The 18,184-nt window shown below is 35.3% G+C and overlaps 3 protein-coding genes across 6 annotated transcripts; 2 read left to right on the top strand and 1 right to left on the bottom strand.

Annotated features, from left to right (window-relative positions):
* Window positions 418-8,982, top strand: LOC109348014. Its single transcript, XM_019588190.1, has 5 exons — window positions 418-701; window positions 2,134-2,264; window positions 4,551-4,607; window positions 5,286-5,349; window positions 6,684-8,982. Exons 1-5 carry the CDS (start codon window positions 641-643, stop codon window positions 8,978-8,980), a joined length of 2,610 nt encoding a protein of 869 aa, XP_019443735.1. The 5' UTR covers window positions 418-640; the 3' UTR covers window positions 8,981-8,982.
* Window positions 8,990-10,755, top strand: LOC109348015 (protein PAT1 homolog 1-like). Its single transcript, XM_019588191.1, has one exon. The coding sequence runs from the start codon at window positions 9,049-9,051 to the stop codon at window positions 10,456-10,458; it is 1,410 nt and encodes a 469-aa protein (XP_019443736.1). The 5' UTR covers window positions 8,990-9,048; the 3' UTR covers window positions 10,459-10,755.
* On the bottom strand, window positions 11,148-17,019 carry LOC109348013 (BTB/POZ domain-containing protein At1g04390). Of its 4 annotated transcripts, none has more exons than XM_019588187.1 (8): window positions 16,737-17,016; window positions 16,435-16,573; window positions 15,083-15,590; window positions 14,852-14,985; window positions 14,315-14,757; window positions 13,409-14,050; window positions 12,436-12,588; window positions 11,148-11,839 (listed from the first exon to the last, which is right to left on the bottom strand). In XM_019588187.1, exons 1-8 carry the CDS (start codon window positions 16,832-16,834, stop codon window positions 11,392-11,394), a joined length of 2,565 nt encoding a protein of 854 aa, XP_019443732.1. In that variant the 5' UTR covers window positions 16,835-17,016; the 3' UTR covers window positions 11,148-11,391. The 4 variants fall into 4 exon arrangements, with proteins under 4 accessions (XP_019443732.1, XP_019443731.1, XP_019443733.1 ...); XM_019588186.1 differs by having other exon boundaries at window positions 12,923-14,050; window positions 16,737-17,015; XM_019588189.1 differs by lacking the exon at window positions 11,148-11,839 and adding an exon at window positions 12,701-12,759 and having other exon boundaries at window positions 12,486-12,588; window positions 12,923-14,050; window positions 16,737-17,019.

Genomic DNA, 18,184 nt, shown 5'->3' with positions numbered 1-18,184 from the left:
TGATTAAGAATACATATAGTTAATAAAATACCTCTTTTAATTAGAAAGCAATTCAATTGGACCCCTCATTGATTGTAATATACTCAACAATAATTCAAGAGAATATTTAGAAGAATAAGGCATAAAACTACAACAATCAAGGTCAAACTGGTCATTACAGTGTTGTTTGTTGTTGTAAAATTGCCGATTCTAAATTTGTTCTTACATGAAATAAATAAAAATAAAAGAGAAAAATATGTATAGATAATATATAAGTTTTATACATTTTTACTATATTATCTATCTATTTATAATTATTATTAATCTTCAAAAAAATATAAATAAATAATAATAATATAATAAGTGTGTATAAATATTAATAGAAAACAAAACAAATTTTCCGCAATAAATTTCAATCAGTATCTATCTATGTTCTCTCTCTAATCCAAAACAAAGCCATTTTTTTTCTTCATGTGCTCAATTCTAAGCATAAATTTCTTCTCCCCCTTTTGCTTGCTTCACTGTCTCAGCTGAAACACTCTGAGAAGAACAAATAAAGTGTTTAATAGTTTCAAACTTTTCACATTTGATTCTCTTTTCTCTCTCAGGCTTTGATCTTTTTGCCTTTTCACTTTCTGGGTTTTCTTCTATCTTCGCTTTTATGGTGGATATGGATGCTTTTGGAGCTGAGGATCTTATACAACTGAGGAATGTTCCCAAAGGTTTGCTTCACCTTTTGATATTGGTTCCTGTTTAATTTTTTTAAATATTTTCTATAAGTGTATTTGTTTCTGTGTTGTTTGCTTCATATTGTTCATGTAGATCTGGTTCTATTTTGCCAGTGATTTTTTATGCTTGATTTAGTATGGAATTGTTAGTTTTTCATTTGAAGGTGCTTCATTTGTGTGTTATCTTCAGTTCACATTAGCTCATTCATCAACCATTTAAGTTTCAGGTTGTAGTTCTTGCATGGGCATGTTGATCATTGTCTGAACCAAAAGCCTCAGTTACAGTAGAAAGTTTTCCAAGTCTTAGCTGAACCAGTACGAGTTGATTATTACTATGAATTGGAATTTTTGTGAACTTTTGTTGTCTTTTTTGGGTATATGCTGTTGTTGGCTGCTTTTGTCGATGGAGGGTGGTGGGAGAAGATTTCATAATGTGCTTGCTTGCTTTGATTGATGATTCAGGCAGTTTAATTCAATATTATTAAACTCGGATCGAACAATTACTCAGTTAGAGTACTGAGTCAATGAGTTACTCGTTGGACCAATCGGTCAATAGTTGGACCGTTTGACTCGACTTACATTAAAAGATAAAAAAAAAATCATAATATTAGCTAATATTATTTAATAATTTTATATGTCAAATTTAAAAACATCATCATACCTAGTTAAACAATCATTAAATAAGGTTTCACTATCACAATTCACAAAATATCATAAATAAGTTGAAAACAATAACCGTCAACCTAAGTTTTATGCTTTAATTGTAATAGAAACGCACAAATAAATTTAAAATTTAACTAAACAAGTAAGGTTTTGCCAAAACATAAGGTAACAAATAACAAACATTACTCCAAATATATTTGAACCACTTTTTTCATTTCAAAAAGATGTTTTAAAAAAAAAAGGTTTTTAATTGACTTGTCTGGTCCAATTGGTTCGACCATACGAGTCACCTATTTTAGACTTCAATTGACTGCTCAGATATCCGGTTTATGATTGAACCAGTCGAAGTGGCCAGTCCGAGCCGATTTTTATAACCGTGGTTTAATTTATATGGTGACTCATTATGTTGATGAATGATTTCTTTGTGCTACTTTAAGAGTAGTTTGTCCGCATATGAATGCTTTGTTATAGAATATGATTTGCATTAATATATTCTCCATTTTTAGAGGAAAAAATTGTTTATGATATTGTCATACTTTTCATGATTAAAGTTATTATGCAAATTTTCATGGCTTTACATGTTGGAATAGATATGTAGTTTTCTATTACTTGATGGAGATGTCACCTAATTTTTATTTTGCTTTGATGTCTTGATCACATGGGAATTCTATGCTATGTGCATATCTGCAACCTGCACTTTTCACCATATATAATTTGAAGAAAATTGTGGAATATCTTTGACTAATATTATTTTGTTTTGCAGAAAGTGCAGTTTTTGATGCATCACAGTATGCATTCTTCGGTAAAAATGCTGCTGAGGAAGTTGAGTTGGGAGGACTAGAGGACTTGTCTGCTTTTGAGTCTAATGAGGAGTTCTTTCCCAATAGAGAAGAGGTTAATTTTCAATGTTATGACAATTTTTTTATACCCATTTTCAGTTTTTTATTTCAAATTTTGTCACTAGAATGTATTTAGCTTAGCAGCATGTGTCTTCCTTTCTCCTCCCCTTCCCCTAAAAAGCCAATGAATATGAAGCAAATACGGAATGTAAGGTTATTCTAGATTTCTCCTCATAAAATCAACTTTTAAGAAGTGTGGGGAGCATCTTATCACATATAAGAGTGGGGTGACATTTTATCATGTGTTTTAAGTTGACCCTCGTAGTAGGATTAAGACTTTATTGTTCTAAGGAAATCAAAGAAAATTTTGTTTGGACTACAAAGTCATACATGGAAGGAGCTTGACAACCCAACATAAAGTTTTGGTTATGGATGTTGTTAAGAGCGGAGGAAATAAAAGGCCAAAATAAAGTCTCAAGAATCATGTGGTGGAAATTGAAGAGTGAGAAACAAAGGAGCTTCTAATAAAGGGTTTTAGAAGAAGAGTTTTGAGAAATACAAGGAATTGCTAACGATACATATGATAAGATGACCAAAGGAATTAAGATGATAACAAAGGGGACACTAGGTGAATCTAGAAGCTTTGGACGAAAGAGTGAATCATGATGGTGGAATAAAAGTGTCTAAGACAAATTAAAGTGAAAAGGATATGTTATAAAGCATGATCCATATGTAAAAATACTGAAAGTTGGAAAAAATAAATGGCAACTAAGATTAGAAAGACACCAAGCAAGTCGTGAGTGAAATTGAGAGATAAAACATATGATGGGTTATACAAATTTCTAGATTACAAATGAGGGGGAAAAGCATCTATTGGCTTGCAAAGGGTGTGGAAAGAAAGAGAAAAAAAAAACATAGACCAAGTGAAACATATTAAAGATGAAGATGAAAATTCTTGGTGAAAGACAAATATATTAAGGAAAGATGGAAGAATTATTTTCAGAAGCTTTTCATTGATTATCATAATTCTTTATATTCTGATATGCTAAATAATAAAGAAGGTAATCAAAATTATACATTTTATCATAGAATTCAGAAGTTGGAGGTGACAGTAGTTTTGAAAAGGATGGAGAATGCAAATTGGTTGGACCAAATAATATACTTATTGAGACCAGAAGGTTCTAAGAAAGCATGACGTTAGTTGATCCACAAAGTTGTTTAATGAGTACAAAGTCTAAGAAAATGCCACACAAGTGGAAGAGAAGTATTTTAAACCACATTCACGAGCCATACCATGAAGCTATGTGAGAGGGTAATTGAACGGAGCTTGAGACAGTACACATATTATTGAAAATCAATTTGATTTTATGCCGATTAGGTCGACCATGAAGACTATATACTTGCTACAACAATTGATGAAGAGATACTAATAGAATCAAAGAGACTTACATGTTGTTTTAATTGATTTGGAGAAGGGATATGAGGCTTTGAGAGGTATTGCAGAAAGTTCTAGAAAAGAGAGATGTTTCATATTACCTACATTCGAGCAATCAATGATATGTATGATTAAGTTAAGACCTGTGTGAGAACAGAAGATAGATTCTCATAAGATTTACCTATTGATATGGGATGAACCATGGGTTAACATTGAGCCCCTACTTGTTTATATTAGTCTTGGATGTGCTTACTGAACATATCAAGAATCGGTATCATAATGCATGTTTTTTGTGGATGATATTTTACTAGTTGGAGAGTCGAGAGAGGAAGTAAATGGGAAGCAAGAAATGTGGACCCAAACTTAGAAATGAAGGACTTTTGTATAATTTAAAGTACGACGAGATATGAAAGTGTAAGTTTAGCAAGAGGGAGACAAACCATATTGTAGAGATGAAAATCGGAGAACATATCATACGATAAGTCATAAGATTTAAGTAACTTGGGTTAATCATACAAAATGATAGTGAAATTAAGGGAGATGTAGATTATATATAGGATTCAGGCAGAGTGAATGAAATAATTGAGTGCTTCATGTTTCATATGTAATAAAAATGTGCCACGAGGGTAGCCCTATTGTAGACAAGGTGATAGGTGATTTGGGCATGTTTGGGGAAGATCGTTAGAAGCCCAAATGATGCTAGTCCAAATTCTAGAGATTAAGAGAGACTAAGAAAAACTATAGGAAAAGATTTAGTCGGTGGACATGATGATTTATGAGTACACTATGGTGTGGCAATTCATGTAGCTGATCTATCCGCTTGTATAAGGCTTAGTTGTTGTGTCAAGGCATATATATATATATGATGCTGACTTCTATCAACTAACTTTTTCTTTCACATTGCAGGATGAGGATGTAAGATCTCTTTCTGATATTGATGATCTTACTACCACTTTTTTGAAGGTAAGCTTGTTAAACTACCATCTATTACGCTTTTTTTGATATTGCAATAATGGCTCTTGTCAATTTTCTACTATATTACCAATATTCTTAGTGCAGCTTACTAGTTTTCTGCCGTTTTCTTTTTAGTCTTTCTGCCGCTTATTTCCAATCTGTGGAAAGTACTATGTCCATTAATTTTGGCAGTGTACACATCATCCAAAGAAAAAAAAGAAGGAAAAGTGCAAGAGCTACATAAATGAATGTTTAGTTTAATCTGATTATCATGCTTTCCATTTAAGTGTTTTTGGCATTGGGTAATGAGAAAATAATATATGCATTATTGACGGTATATAAGTTTTATACACTGTCAGTGTATTATCCAACATTCTTTTTTAATCATCATTGATTCTTCAAAAAAATAATAGTACATATGAATGGTGGATGATGTAATGTGTATAAATCTTTAGAGTGACAATGCATAAATATTACACTGTTGGGTAATAAGTTGTCTCAAACACAGAAGAAGTTAACTATTTGATCTTTTCCATTGTGTTCCACTTGTGCCAAATTTTATGATTCATGTTCTGTTATGAGATTTATTGTAATGCTTGTCTGATTGTCTCTATGAATGGTCTTGTTCTGCTTTATGTATATTGGTACAAAAATTGAGCTTCTTATTTTTAAAACATTTTGTTTCAGTTGAACAAGGTTGTAAATGGACCAAGAAGCCCAGGCATTATTGGTGATCGTGGATCAAGAGAAAGTAAGTAAAGTAATCCTTAAGAATTCACCATTCTGTTTTTTCTTTTATCAAAATAAAATTACGTCTCATTTTGCATTTATTTTTATTTTTTTGTATTATATGTTTCACATTTGTAATCAATATTTTTTTGTATTATATAGTTGGTGATGGAGGAAAAAAATGAATGGGAATAAAAAGAATGGATATATATATTTATTATATAATAAGGGCATATTTGTCTTTTAACATATTTTTTATTTTCTCTCTCTTGACTTTTTTATCCAAGCAAATAAAAGAGAGAAAACTCAACACTCTCCCATATTTCTTTCCCTAGTAAGAAGATTAGATTATGTATGATAGGCCAATAATTAGAGGTAGAAGGAGACAAAGAAAAACCGTAGAGGAAACGTTAAAAGGGACTTAGAATTAAATGGACTCTGTAAGGACATGATTACCAGAACACAATACAATCCTCTCGTCTATGTAGCCAACCCTAGCTAGTAGGAAATGGGTTTAGTCGTTGACTCGTATATTCCGATGCTATCTTTTGCTTAATGGATATTTCTGTTAAGTGTAAAGTACTGTAAACTATAAACTAGCAGTCAGAATTTAGGATTAAATACTTGTATATAGTGCTAATCTGGACTATAGACCTGTGTTTATAAGGAGAAGCAATTGCATGAAAGCATGTGACTTTGTATATATGTAATTAACATCCATACACTTTTGACTACATTATGTGTTACACTTTAGTTCCCCCTAGGGTAACATTGATTATGAGTTATGGGAAAGCAATGGTTCAATGAAAAAAAGTGCTTCTGATTCAAAAAAACAATTGCAATTGGCTAGTTGTAATACATAAAATTTTCATCATCATTGGTGGAGCAATTTAGTGTGGCTTACACAGCATACAAACATACCCACAGTTTATATTAATTTCATTGAACAATGCAGGCATGTCTTATATGCAAGAACCTAACATGCATATACATTTAGGAATACATAGTTGTGTGTACAAGCATATATTGAGAATCTGCAATGACATGTGCACGGATTACAACTAATCTAGCACATAGAAAGGGGTTTTTGTGCTGCAAGCTTATTCATAACTTGATGGTCTTTTAAGTAGAAAACTTCCCGGGTCTCTATGTTTGCTTATTCGTAAACAAGTATGACGGTCTTTCTGGCCTCGTTTTGTGTGTATTTAAAAATCCACTCCTGATGATTGGTGACTGAAGATGACTCTTGTGCTCACATGACTGTACTCCATTTTTTTAGCTGCTCTGTTCCATTTCCACTGCAGACAATTTTTTTTCAGTTGACTGATTTAATCATATTTTTATTTTTTTGTCCAGATTCTATCTCGAAATGGGAACAAAGGGATGGTGTTCTTAACTGGATTGATCAGAATGCTTACGATAGTGAAGGTTCTCTGGATGGAAAAAGTTGGTCATCACGGCCCCACACTTCTGCCGCTCATTTACACGAATCGAAGTCCTTGTATAGAACATCTTCATATCCTGAGCAGCAAATGCAGCAGCAGCAGCAGCACCTCCAACATTGCTCGAGTGAACCAGTTCATAATTTACTTGATCAGCCTTTTTATGATACTGCTCAAGATGATGGCAAGCGATGGTCATCACAGCCTTATTCATCAACCGAGTATTTACATGAACCAAAACCCTTGTACAGAACATCTTCATATCCTGAAAAGCAACAAGAGCTTCTTCGATTTTCTAGTGAACCAATTTTGGCACCGAAGTCTTCTTTTACTTCTTATCCTCCCCCTGGTAGTGGATCTCAGCAGGCCTCTCCAAGTCATAATAATACAGTTCCCTATCACGCTGGAGCGTCTCTGATGGAACTATCATCTCAAAATCGTTTTCATTTCTCCAATTCAGCACTACAGTTGAGTGGATTAAACCATGAGTCACATTTTGGTGGAAATATGCGCCAATTATCTACTGGTTCCATTCTTAATCAGCGAATACAGAATCAATTGATTAACCAGGCAGGATTGTATTCTGGAGATCATTCGAACCTCCTTAGTGATATGTTGCAGCAACAATTGCATCAAAATAGAGGACCGATGTCTCCTCACTTAATGTCCCAATTGCAACATCAGCAGCACAGACTGCATCGTCCTGTTCAGCAATCTGCAGGCTACTTATCTGGTTTCCAGACCCATTTATTTAATCCCCATCTTTCTTCTAGCTCATCTGTGATTAACAAGTATGAACATATGCTTGGTCTTCCCGAGGTCAGAGATCATAGACCGAAATCTAGTCTAAGGGGTAAACGTAGTCTTCGTTTCTCCAAGCAGGGTTCTGATGCTAGTAGCCAAAAGAGTGATAGTATTTCATTACAGTTCAGGTCGAAGCATATGACAAGTGATGAAATTGCGAGTGTTCTTAGAACACAGCATGCCGTGACTCATAGTAATGACCCATACATGGATGACTATTACCACCAAGCATGTCTTGAAAAAAAGCATTCTTTGGCTAAGTTGAAAAATCCATTTTGCCCAACCCAAATAAGGGACCTTCCTTCACGATCCCGGTCTAATTCTGAGACACATGCTTTCCTTCAGGTTGATGCTCTAGGGAGGGTTTTATTCTCATCTATCCGTAGGCCTCGCCCTCTTCTTGAGATTGATCCACAAAATTATTCCTTTGCTGGTAGCTCTGAGCAAAATGTTTCAGAGAAGACCCTTGAACAGGAGCCTTTGTTTGCAGCCAGAGTCACAATCGAGGATGCTCTTTGTCTTCTTCTTGATGTAGATGATATTGACCGTTTCCTACAGGTTAATCAGCTGCCGGACGGTGGAACTCAATTAAGACTAAGACGGCAGGTCCTGTTGGAAGGACTGGCAACTTCACTTCAACTTGTTGACCCACTGGGAAAGAATGGAAATAAAGTTGGCCTTGTAGCTAAGGATGATCTCGTTTTTTTGCGATTAGTATCAATTCCAAAGGGTCGTAAGCTCCTTACTAAGTATCTTCAGTTGCTTCTTCCTGGTAGTGAACTTATGCTGATAGTCTGCATGGCCATCTTTCGCCATTTAAGATTCTTATTTAGTGGTCTCCCCTCAGATTCGGCAGCTTCTGAGTTCACAAGTAATTTTATCAAGGTTGTTTGTCAATGTATCAAAGGAATGGACATTGGTGCTCTTAGTGCTTGTCTTGCTGCAGTGGTTTGTTCCGCAGAGCAGCCTCCTCTACGCCCCCTCGGAAATACTTCGGAAGATGGTGCTTCAATTATTTTGGTTTCTGTTCTCGAGAGGGCTACTGAAATTCTAACTGACCCTCATGCTGCTTGCAACTACAACACAGGTAATCGCTCATTTTGGCAGGACTCATTTGATGAATTCTTTGGCTTTCTCACCAAGCATTGTATGAATAAATACAATAGTATCATGCAATCCTTGCTTAAACAAAGTGCAATAGATTTGGATGACATTGAATCAGATGCTGCTAAAGCTATTAGTAAGGAAATGCCTGTTGAACTTTTGCGTGCAAGTCTTCCTCACACCGATGACCGTCAGAGGAAGTTATTACTGGATTTTGCTCAGCGCGCTGTGCCTGTGGTCAGATTTAGCAGTAGTGCTGGGGATAGTGGTAATCACAGGAGCTCAGGGACAGTGCTAAGTTGATTGACCAGACCCATTTATTTAATCCCCATCTTTCTTCTAGCTCATCTGTGATTAACAAGTATGAACATATGCTTGGTCTTCCCGAGGTCAGAGATCATAGACCGAAATCTAGTCTAAGGGGTAAACGTAGTCTTCGTTTCTCCAAGCAGGGTTCTGATGCTAGTAGCCAAAAGAGTGATAGTATTTCATTACAGTTCAGGTCGAAGCATATGACAAGTGATGAAATTGCGAGTGTTCTTAGAACACAGCATGCCGTGACTCATAGTAATGACCCATACATGGATGACTATTACCACCAAGCATGTCTTGAAAAAAAGCATTCTTTGGCTAAGTTGAAAAATCCATTTTGCCCAACCCAAATAAGGGACCTTCCTTCACGATCCCGGTCTAATTCTGAGACACATGCTTTCCTTCAGGTTGATGCTCTAGGGAGGGTTTTATTCTCATCTATCCGTAGGCCTCGCCCTCTTCTTGAGATTGATCCACAAAATTATTCCTTTGCTGGTAGCTCTGAGCAAAATGTTTCAGAGAAGACCCTTGAACAGGAGCCTTTGTTTGCAGCCAGAGTCACAATCGAGGATGCTCTTTGTCTTCTTCTTGATGTAGATGATATTGACCGTTTCCTACAGGTTAATCAGCTGCCGGACGGTGGAACTCAATTAAGACTAAGACGGCAGGTCCTGTTGGAAGGACTGGCAACTTCACTTCAACTTGTTGACCCACTGGGAAAGAATGGAAATAAAGTTGGCCTTGTAGCTAAGGATGATCTCGTTTTTTTGCGATTAGTATCAATTCCAAAGGGTCGTAAGCTCCTTACTAAGTATCTTCAGTTGCTTCTTCCTGGTAGTGAACTTATGCTGATAGTCTGCATGGCCATCTTTCGCCATTTAAGATTCTTATTTAGTGGTCTCCCCTCAGATTCGGCAGCTTCTGAGTTCACAAGTAATTTTATCAAGGTTGTTTGTCAATGTATCAAAGGAATGGACATTGGTGCTCTTAGTGCTTGTCTTGCTGCAGTGGTTTGTTCCGCAGAGCAGCCTCCTCTACGCCCCCTCGGAAATACTTCGGAAGATGGTGCTTCAATTATTTTGGTTTCTGTTCTCGAGAGGGCTACTGAAATTCTAACTGACCCTCATGCTGCTTGCAACTACAACACAGGTAATCGCTCATTTTGGCAGGACTCATTTGATGAATTCTTTGGCTTTCTCACCAAGCATTGTATGAATAAATACAATAGTATCATGCAATCCTTGCTTAAACAAAGTGCAATAGATTTGGATGACATTGAATCAGATGCTGCTAAAGCTATTAGTAAGGAAATGCCTGTTGAACTTTTGCGTGCAAGTCTTCCTCACACCGATGACCGTCAGAGGAAGTTATTACTGGATTTTGCTCAGCGCGCTGTGCCTGTGGTCAGATTTAGCAGTAGTGCTGGGGATAGTGGTAATCACAGGAGCTCAGGGACAGTGCTAAGTTGATTGACAAGTGATAACTGAGGTTAATCTGCCGATAGATTTTGGGTTGGAAGATCACATCAATGTCATAGAATTCGCAATTTGAGTTTTGGAGGGGAATACGGATAATGGAAAGCTTCAGAGTTACCTCACAAACGGAAAATCATCGGGACTATCAACCTTGCATCTGTTGAAGTACATCTGGAACAATCTTGAGTGGAAGTGTGTCACGAGTTGCATCTATAATGCAGTAACAATATGCAGATCATTGTGATAAATTTGCAATCAGGTCCTTTTTATGATTTGGCTTGGCTTGATTTACCCCTTGTCTTTTCTTTTTATGATGACAAGGGAGTTTTAGAGTAAAAACTCATTTTCATACCTCAAAATTTGTGTTCCAAATTGATCTTTGAAAAATTAGAAAGCCCAAAATGGTCAAAAGATATAAGATGCAGATCACATTAGTCATTTTAGCATTTTATGACTAATTTTGAGAATAATTTAGTCTCTACCAATGACTATTTTGAACCACGTTCAGGATCTTGAACCTAGTTTTGATTTTATAACAGAAATTTAGAAGGACTAAACTGATACTCACTAAGTTTTACTTTGTTGTTATGTGTGGTTGGTAGCTACATAATTCTATACTAGTTGTTGAGAATATATAGGCTTAGATACAACATTCTGTATGCAAGGGGTGAGGTGAATTAGCATCATATCCACATGATAGCAACATTCTGCTTCAAGTAGCATAAGACATTGATGTTGTGCAAACTTAAGAAAAACATGCTGTAATTCAAAGGAAGGTTACTGCTTAATTCCTTTAAAAAGTTTATATTCTAGCCCTACTTAAAATTAAAATTTCTCCAGTCAACAATAATGTGACAGAAGAGACAACATATGTAACAAGAAATAAAGCTTTTCCTGCACAATTGAACTTCCTGTACCAATGAACTATCACCTAAAGCAATTTCCACCTTCTTGGGTAAGTCTTCTAATAGAAGCAGAATAAATTAAATGAACTATCACATCATCAAATTCTTGAAGTTCACCAGAATCTCTTAATTGACTATATGATGGAGCAATGAGATTGGCTGCAATGTCAACCAACTTCCACAAAGAGAGATTATAAGCCATTTTGATTATTTTGATGGCAAGCTGCTTAGTGGAATCAAGACAAAACATAATCACTTTCCAGCAAGCTTCCTGCATATTTTCACAAATCCAGTAATCAGCTAGCCAGCTAAGCTCCAAATATGGTTGAAGATGGAATAGCTTTTCTTCATCATCCATATTATCCCACAAACACCCAGAAGGAGGATTCGGAAGCTCATTGGAATAAAACAATTTTACTAGTTTAATCAATGCTTCCCAGCTAATATCAACCTTTAAGACTTGTGAATGACTGCAAGAATGAATAACATTTCAGACAGGCCATAATCGGAATAAAGAAAGGAACAAAGAAAGCAATCAAACAGTGAAGAACCACGAAAATTAAATCAAACAGAGAAGAACGGATGAATAGTTTCTCATCAAGTATGGAAAATTCTTGAATGTAGTTTGGAAGGGTGTCCCAGACTAAATGGGATGTATATGACAGGCAATTTATATGGTTCTAAGCAATTTTCCAACAAATTGTTAGATTAAATTATTTAAAATTCAAGACTAAGGAACATGCATCAGTGAGTTTCTAAACACTATTTTCTCAGAATACATGCTTGTGAACTTAAGATTTAGATCTTTGTCCTTGATCAGGATTTAACCACAGAACAGGTTATATATATTTGGCCAACAAAGAATGAGAAATAAACATGATGCTTGTCTGCTCTTCGATCATGCTCTTCAATTTTCATGTGCTACAATTTCAATAATAATTAATAAGCAAAGATTTTAGTTCAAACTTCTGGATGTCATTTTCATCAATTCAATATCAGAAAATTTATGAACTACATAAACTATCAAGTTCTAGATCAATTGGAGACAATACAATAATCAACTCACCTCTCTTGCATTCCTGACCCAAACAAACCCTGTAAATAATCACAGCCAGACTGCAATATAACTTTGTGAACATGCAAATGTGGTACCGAGTGAGAACAAATATTGCACGTCCATTCCACAAGTTTATTTGGTTTAGCTTCCAATATTACATCCCTGAAAAGAGAAACTGACAAAATCAGAATTCCTCTCCCAAACTCTTCTGAAACAAATATTAGCAAATAGCAATGTTACTTTTACTATTCTCCAGACCCTAGAAAACCTCTACTTTTCCTAAATCACAAGGCAACAAATAGCTAATCAATATGCAAGTTCCAAGGAATGAGCCTGACAATATTTAAAGAATGCTACTCTAGTATAGGTGAATTAATGGACACAATTTTAAGGGAAATAAACATGAAAATTTACAGAAAAAAAGAGAGACAAGATTACATCAATCACATGCAATCTCAGGAAATCTAAAGGCAGCTGATCAAGAAGCAAACCATACGAAAAACAACTTCCAGCAGAATCAAGAGACGAAGAAAGATCAGAGCTGGGGAAAGGTGTGCCCCACTTTGGCCATTGTCTATAAAGCATTTGCAAGAGAGACTTTAGATTGCAGCGCTTAGAAAGAATTTTCAGCTTCTTCACTGTTTCTTCTCCAGCATGCAAGTATCCCAAGTATACATATTCCAACAACAGAGCCAATGTCTCATAATCAACATGAGCAGATAATCGAACTTCTCGCATGATCTTTCCAACTAAGTTATATTTTACCCCTTTAGAACTCTTACTACCAGTGAAGACTTCAGGAGGCAGCAGCGATGGGCATCGGACAGCAAGAATAACACCATGAGCACTCACATGATTCCCATTTGCTACAATGAGTCGCAAATCTGCATATTCTTCCTCATGAAGACATTTCCCAAACCTTTCGGCTAATTCATTTGGGAAACCATAACATCCAAAATAACTTAGAATGTAGGAAACATACCATCTCACTCCAGGACTGGAAGAGGCGCTACTACAGATCTTCTGAAGTTTGCTAAGTAAATGAGCTTTAATGTATGTCACATCTCTAGTAAATTTAGAAGAATTTTCTTCTGAAAGGCCACACTGATGAACATATTCTGCTATGCACCATAATCCATAAAACAAGAGAACATTGGAACCTTCCCACTCTTTATCATTATGGCAGCAAGACCTTCCCTGGAATGTTGTATGCAGATGAGGAGCAAAGCTGGACCTTTCTACATGAATATCGTCACTTAAGCATCGTTTCACAATAAGAACAACTGCCTTTATCCCTTTACTTTTTAGGATACACGTTTGGTACTCTGTTAAACTTGAAAGACAAGTTATCCCGATCAAAATAATAGCAAGTTGAAGTTTATCAGATGACCCATAGCTTGCTAAGGATGATGTATAATCTAGAGTATGTAATAAGTTTTTCAAGTATGGAATGCCATTTGTCTTCAGCAAATCAGACAATAAGAATCTAGTGTGTGAGGAAATGTAATTACATGGAGAATAAACCATCATTAGAACAGCCCTTGATACTGGTTCACTTTGAAAATTATCATCATCCGTTTGACATATCCGGCCCCATTTTTGAATCGTATCCACAAAAGTCAAGCTACAGAAACAGCCAAACAAGGAATATTAAAATTAGTAAATCTAGATAGCATCAACTCCACGGTGTAACAAATGTTCAGCTATTTATTTAAGAAATACAATCGCCGGTGTAACATAATGCATATTATTTTCTAAGAGCTATCAATAAGAACTTAAAAAAGTGATGTTGTGCTATATTTTTATTGGAGAACGTCACAAAAAACAGAAAAACTTCACTTATGTTTTGTCAATCAAGAAATGATAATGGAAGGAATACTATTTTTACCATGCACATGTAATCAGTAAGTTGATGTGGAGCTCACTTCCATAGGTATAAGGGTTGAAATTTTCTCCACAATGAATTGCAAGCCACCCAAGAATGTCCCACAGATGACTCCTCAGACCAAGATGGTAATTGGCTTTTAATCCCTCTTTTGCCATGGATATTTGTTTTTCCAATGACAAGACATGTTCAGTGGATTGGTCTGGAATATTTTTTACAAGAAGATTAAGGATGACTCTATCAATCCCTTGTTTCCAAAACCTAATATGATGATCACCGGACCAACGTGTTATTAGAGCCAACTGACATGCTTCCACTAATAAAGAACTGTGGTTATTCCCATTTTTTTTAGAACTCAGCACTGTTTCCTTCATCCCACAGATTATGGCATCAACAATAGCTTCACCACACAAATCCATTGCTTTTGACAAATCCTCTCCAGATGCCTGAGCAGATAAATCAAACTTTGTAAGGTTCAATAATATATGTATGTGTGCATAAATATTCATATGTTTATCATAGAGAATAATAAACTCTTACCAGTAGGCGTTGAGTGAGCCTAAACCCTTCTGTCCGAACAATATGAGGGTTTGATTTTCCCATTGCGCGCACAGCCAATTGTAGAAATATTTGTCCACCATCTATAAGTTTTCTTGCTACAGAATCACATAAAGCTGGAAACAGAAATAGTAAATTAGTCAGTTCATGTACTTGAGAATGTAATATAAAAAGGGAAAAAATGGTTGAGAGGGTGAGGGGACATTTTGATACCTAAAGATGTGTAAAACTTTAAAAGAACAACTTTAATTGAATTATCGTTCCTTGTATGAATGTTTGCTAAAGCGTTCATCAATTTAATATCATTCCAAACGGGGAACCTGGATGGAGGCCACCGTTGCAGTATTGTGCTCAGAAGTGAAACCATTTCTTCAAAGTATTCAATTTTCTTCACACCTTCTGTAAAATCTTTTATCTTTTCAACAACACAAATGACAGTCTCTGTTTCTTTCAACGCTTCCATAACTGCCTTTTCACTTGTAGCACTCAAATTTGATATTAACAAATTCAAAGCAGTAGCACAAGGTATTGCAACTTCTATCTGATGTGACGATAGCAAGGATGACAAACAACATACAAGATCCAATATATGAGATTGCAACACTGAATTTGGCAAAACACTAACTAACTTCAGTGCCACATCCGATGCCATGCTTAACAAGGGCCCATTTTTGCTCTGAAGAATCCACAATACTGCTCCCAAAACATCAGCAACAGATTCCTGAAGTAAAACAATGCGTGAGAGTGCATGTTTAATTGTTATTGAATACTAGATGATCCAGAAGGCCAAATCATACATAATAAACCACTCCTCCCACTTCCTATAAATATGGCATATCTAGTGAGGACACTATATTTTAAGGTGAGAAAAACAAATATTAACCATTCAACCATACATGGATGGTCAAGTCATACGATGACTTTAAATTTTTACATGCATTTATCTTAAAATATTGACATTCAAATAAGATGTTATCACTTCTCAAAACAACAAGGTGTTCTACTAGATATGCTCCATGTATATGTATGAATTTTCAATCTAGTAGTTCATTTTGTACGGAATTTATCCAATAAAAGTTATTTGAATGTTAATGAATATCAGACAACAATCAAGAAAGTCAATTCATATATAATAAACCACTCCTACTGTCACTTCCTATGTATATAGCTAAAGAGCACCAACAAGACATTGGTCTAGTGGTATAAGGCCACACTAGATCCTCATAGAGACCAAAAAGTTAAGGGTTCGATTCCTATAGCGACACTTATTGGAAGAGGCAGTTATTCATCCCGGAAGGGCTTAGTTCTTTACCATATAGCGAGGGGATACCCTTGGTAGTACAAAAAAATATAGTTGAGGAACATAGTTACATTATTCTCTCATTTACCCAACATGTCGAATTCACTGTAACACATATCACGTAATGAGTTCGTCATACAGAAGGTTTCACACAATATATAAACTAGTACCTGAACCTGTACCAGATTCCAGGTAACTAAGCTCAATAGCTTAAGAATGTCTTTGACTCACACATGTATAAGTAGACATATATGTACAAATGTACCTTAATGATAGTATGACGAGCTGCACGCGAATCACCGGAAATGGAATCAAGAAACGCATTAATTGATCGAAGTACATTTTTCTGCACTTCAATGTTGGCACACTGCCACTTCCATCTATTTGTCTTCTCATCAAAATGTCTGCCAAAATTCACAACCAATTCCATAAACAACGCACAAATTAAAAACACAGTTTAATCACTTCAATAAAAAAACATTAAAATCACAAAAATTGAACTATATCCACCAGCTTTGAGAAACCTAGAAAAAATTACAAGGATTTTGGGGATTTTTGAATTGTGACCTGGTGCCAAGGTTTAATTCATGAAGAAGACGATGATGAAGGGTTTGAATATGCAAAGTGATGCAGCGATTGTTATCTTTGTCTTTGGTGGATTTCATGGTGGAGATTGAAATTTTTGGCTTATAATAATAAACACATTATTCGTTATATATATGTGTGTGTGTGATTGGAATTGTATGAGTTTTGGGGAAGCGGAGCATGAGTTCCGTGTGGTGGGGTGGGGGATTTTCTGGAAGTTGAACACCGCCATAACACCCTCCTTGAATTTAAATGAATTTTTTTAGTAGATAAGTGCTATTTAATTTTAAAAGATAAAGATTATATTAGCAACACTAATCCATTTCCATGTGTCTATTCTTTTAAGAGAGGTCATTCAAATAAATTGAACCTTAATTTTTTTTATTTTTAAAATTTAATAGAGCCTTAAATTAATATATTATTAACATTTCATATACTAGAAAATCTTACACCATATACAATATGGACAAACATCTATGTTTTTTTTGGTACATATTAATATTTGATAGTACTTATCTGAAAATATTTTTATTTTATTTTTAGTAGTATAGCATAGATACTTCGTGTCTGCCGGTCCACATTTTTATTTTTTGATGCCAAGGGTTTAATTTTTATATATTTTATTTTGGTGAGTTAAAATATATTTTTTGAATTAGTGTAATTTATATTGTAATTTTTATTTTGTGCACTTTATATTATATTTCTTTGTTTTTATTTAAATTGTTAAATTAAGGTGAGAAGTAGTTAATATATTGGTGGTGATTTTACATGGTTATAAAAGATTTATAAAATTTAAAGAGTTTAAAATCTATGCACTGATAGTGTAAAGTGTAACACCGCGAATTTTACGATTTCGAATTATAAGATTTTATTAATATTTTATTAATTATATATTCGAAAATGAATTTCTGGGCAATTTCGGTAAAGAATTAGACAAAACTCTAGTTGAGTTTTAGTCTTGAAATATTATTTCCGATTTTGTGGTAAATTTTGGTAATTTTCGGAGACAGTCGGTTCTGAACCACTGTCAGGGCCGAAATCCACTCGGTACGGCTCAAAAAGTGGTTTTTGAGTTCCGTAACTCGGAATCGAATTCTGATCACACCGTTGGCTTCGTAATTTCATTTCGAGTCAATATAGACCTTGAATACACTCATACCTATTTTCTAAATATTTTTCACTCGGAATGCCGAAATCCGAAATTGTAATCGGATATTACGATCGGGCGATTTATAATATCCGATCGGGTATTAGCCGATAATCCTCGAGCACGATTATCGCGCGTATCCGTGAGGGGTCATTTCGCATTGGGATGCGAAAGTTGACTTCCATAAAGTAAACCTCACATCACTCAATCTCATCATTAGCCACCCTAGGAAGCCACCCTAGGAGATCTTCATGAGTGCCTAGGAGGGAAATCAGATTTCCCT

This window comes from Lupinus angustifolius, chromosome LG05 (assembly GCF_001865875.1).
Source record: "Lupinus angustifolius cultivar Tanjil chromosome LG05, LupAngTanjil_v1.0, whole genome shotgun sequence".
In the NCBI taxonomy this organism is placed as follows: Eukaryota; Viridiplantae; Streptophyta; class Magnoliopsida; order Fabales; family Fabaceae; genus Lupinus; species Lupinus angustifolius.
The sequence above is the reverse complement of the archived record's forward strand: the minus strand, read 5'-3'. Positions and strand labels throughout refer to the sequence as shown.

Coding starts and splice junctions, on each gene's coding strand:
- LOC109348014 (XM_019588190.1), top strand. CDS start 641: ATGGTGGATATGGATGCTTTTGGAGCTGAGGATCTTATACAACTGAGG. Junction 2,265..4,550: donor TCTTTCCCAATAGAGAAGAG/GTTAATTTTCAA, acceptor TTCACATTGCAG/GATGAGGATGTAAGATCTCT. Junction 5,350..6,683: donor TGATCGTGGATCAAGAGAAA/GTAAGTAAAGTA, acceptor TTTTTTGTCCAG/ATTCTATCTCGAAATGGGAA.
- LOC109348015 (XM_019588191.1), top strand. CDS start 9,049: ATGCTTGGTCTTCCCGAGGTCAGAGATCATAGACCGAAATCTAGTCTA.
- LOC109348013 (XM_019588186.1), bottom strand. CDS start 16,834: ATGAAATCCACCAAAGACAAAGATAACAATCGCTGCATCACTTTGCAT. Junction 14,758..14,851: donor GGCTCACTCAACGCCTACTG/GTAAGAGTTTAT, acceptor TTATCTGCTCAG/GCATCTGGAGAGGATTTGTC. Junction 14,051..14,314: donor TTACTGATTACATGTGCATG/GTAAAAATAGTA, acceptor CTGTTTCTGTAG/CTTGACTTTTGTGGATACGA.